Here is a 1,399-nt window from a genome sequence, read left to right as displayed (position 1 = left end):
CAACACCTCCACCCTATCACCTCGGCCTCCCGCCTCAAGAGTGTCTGCAGCTGAGGACACAGACGGGGTCAAGTCCCTGGGCCTGGGGCCTCCCATAGCTCCAGGAGCGCACAGGCCATTTCCTACTTCCCGAATCCACGTCCCCAGGCCAAGCTCGGAGACGATGCCGCCATTTTGTCTCCTGTTCCCGGCCTCTGTGGGCGGCGGCAGAGGGTCCGAGAATTCCAGTTCCCCGTTGCCCCCCCAACTCACCGTCGTATCGCTCAGCCTGCTCCGCCAGCTTCGCCTGATACACCAGATCCTCCCGATCATCCATAGCGGCAGCGGCTCCGGAAGGGTCTGCGCGACGGATGGAAGCGGATAGCGTCTCCGACTCTCTCTGCCTCTCGCTCCGCGTCCGGGCAGCAAAAAATGGCGGCGCCTCAATCCGGGACTTCCGCCTGCGCACGCGGACAACTGCTCAGCTCTATGGCAACCGCTCCCTGGCAACTGGCGCGGGGGGCGGGTCCTGGAGCTCCGCGCCAGAAGAGGCTGGAAAAGTTCCTCCTCCGTGAGCTCAGCGGGCTTTCCAGCACCAAGGCGGGAACTGCAACTTCGGTAAGGGAGAACCCTCCCGAGGGAGCGAGGGAGGTTGGAGACAAGGTTGGCCTAGGCTGCGCCTGAAGAGAAGGAGCGAAAGAGCCTTGACCACGATAGAGGGCCGAGTCCTGGCCTGCGGGAAGAGAAAGCGAGAGGCTATAATGATTTTTGGTAAAGGCAGGCCTTTCTCACTGAAATCAACTTACTCTGCTCTATCTTGCCCCTTTCTCAGGCAAGCCTAATTCCTGGGACATTTTGAACCTATTTAAACCTGGGGTAAAAAAAAAAAAAAATGGGCCTCTGGATGAGGATATAGCTAAGTGATAGAGCACTTGCCCAGTAGACATGAGGCGCTAAGTTGGATGCCCAGCACTTTAGGAATCGCCATGGATAGTAGCAGGTAATTTCTTAGAAAGTGCCTGGTCTAGGATAAACGGAGCAAAAGAGTTGGACCAAGATCAAGTTCAAATTCGGGAAGCAGGAACAACTCTGAAAAGGAATTGCTTCACAGGTTAATGACCTTGTCTGTTTTGTTTCCCAGTGGATTCCTAGCACCTTGTACTGTTGCCAAACTTGGGGGTGGGGATGACGGCGGCAGGTACAGATGTGAAATTAAAAATTGGAAGCAAATTATGAAAAGCATTGGATGGCCAGGAGTGGAGTACACTTATCTAATCTTAGTGAATAGGGAGGCTGAGGCAGAAGGATTACAAATTCAAGGCCAACCTGGACAATTTAGCGAGAAACTGTTTCAAATTTTAAAAAATATAAGGTAGGGAGGAGAAGGCTTTGGATGACAAGATAAAGGTTTGCCTTGTAT

At 53.5% G+C, this 1,399-nt stretch overlaps 1 protein-coding gene across 1 annotated transcript in view; it reads right to left on the bottom strand.

Moving 5' to 3' along the window:
* Positions 1 to 454, bottom strand: part of Ywhae (tyrosine 3-monooxygenase/tryptophan 5-monooxygenase activation protein epsilon) — a 35,760-nt gene extending 35,306 nt beyond the window's left edge. Inside the window, exon 1 of the mRNA XM_048792672.1 lies at positions 253 to 454. Within this exon, the coding sequence (XP_048648629.1) occupies positions 253 to 316 (64 nt within the window). The 5' untranslated portion in view covers positions 317 to 454. The remainder of the gene's footprint in view (positions 1 to 252) is intronic.
* Positions 455 to 1,399: the final 945 nt, after the last annotated feature.

The sequence above is a fragment of the Marmota marmota genome, unplaced genomic scaffold (assembly GCF_001458135.2).
Source record: "Marmota marmota marmota unplaced genomic scaffold, marMar, whole genome shotgun sequence".
NCBI lineage: Eukaryota > Metazoa > Chordata > Mammalia > Rodentia > Sciuridae > Marmota > Marmota marmota.
The sequence above is the reverse complement of the archived record's forward strand: the minus strand, read 5'-3'. Positions and strand labels throughout refer to the sequence as shown.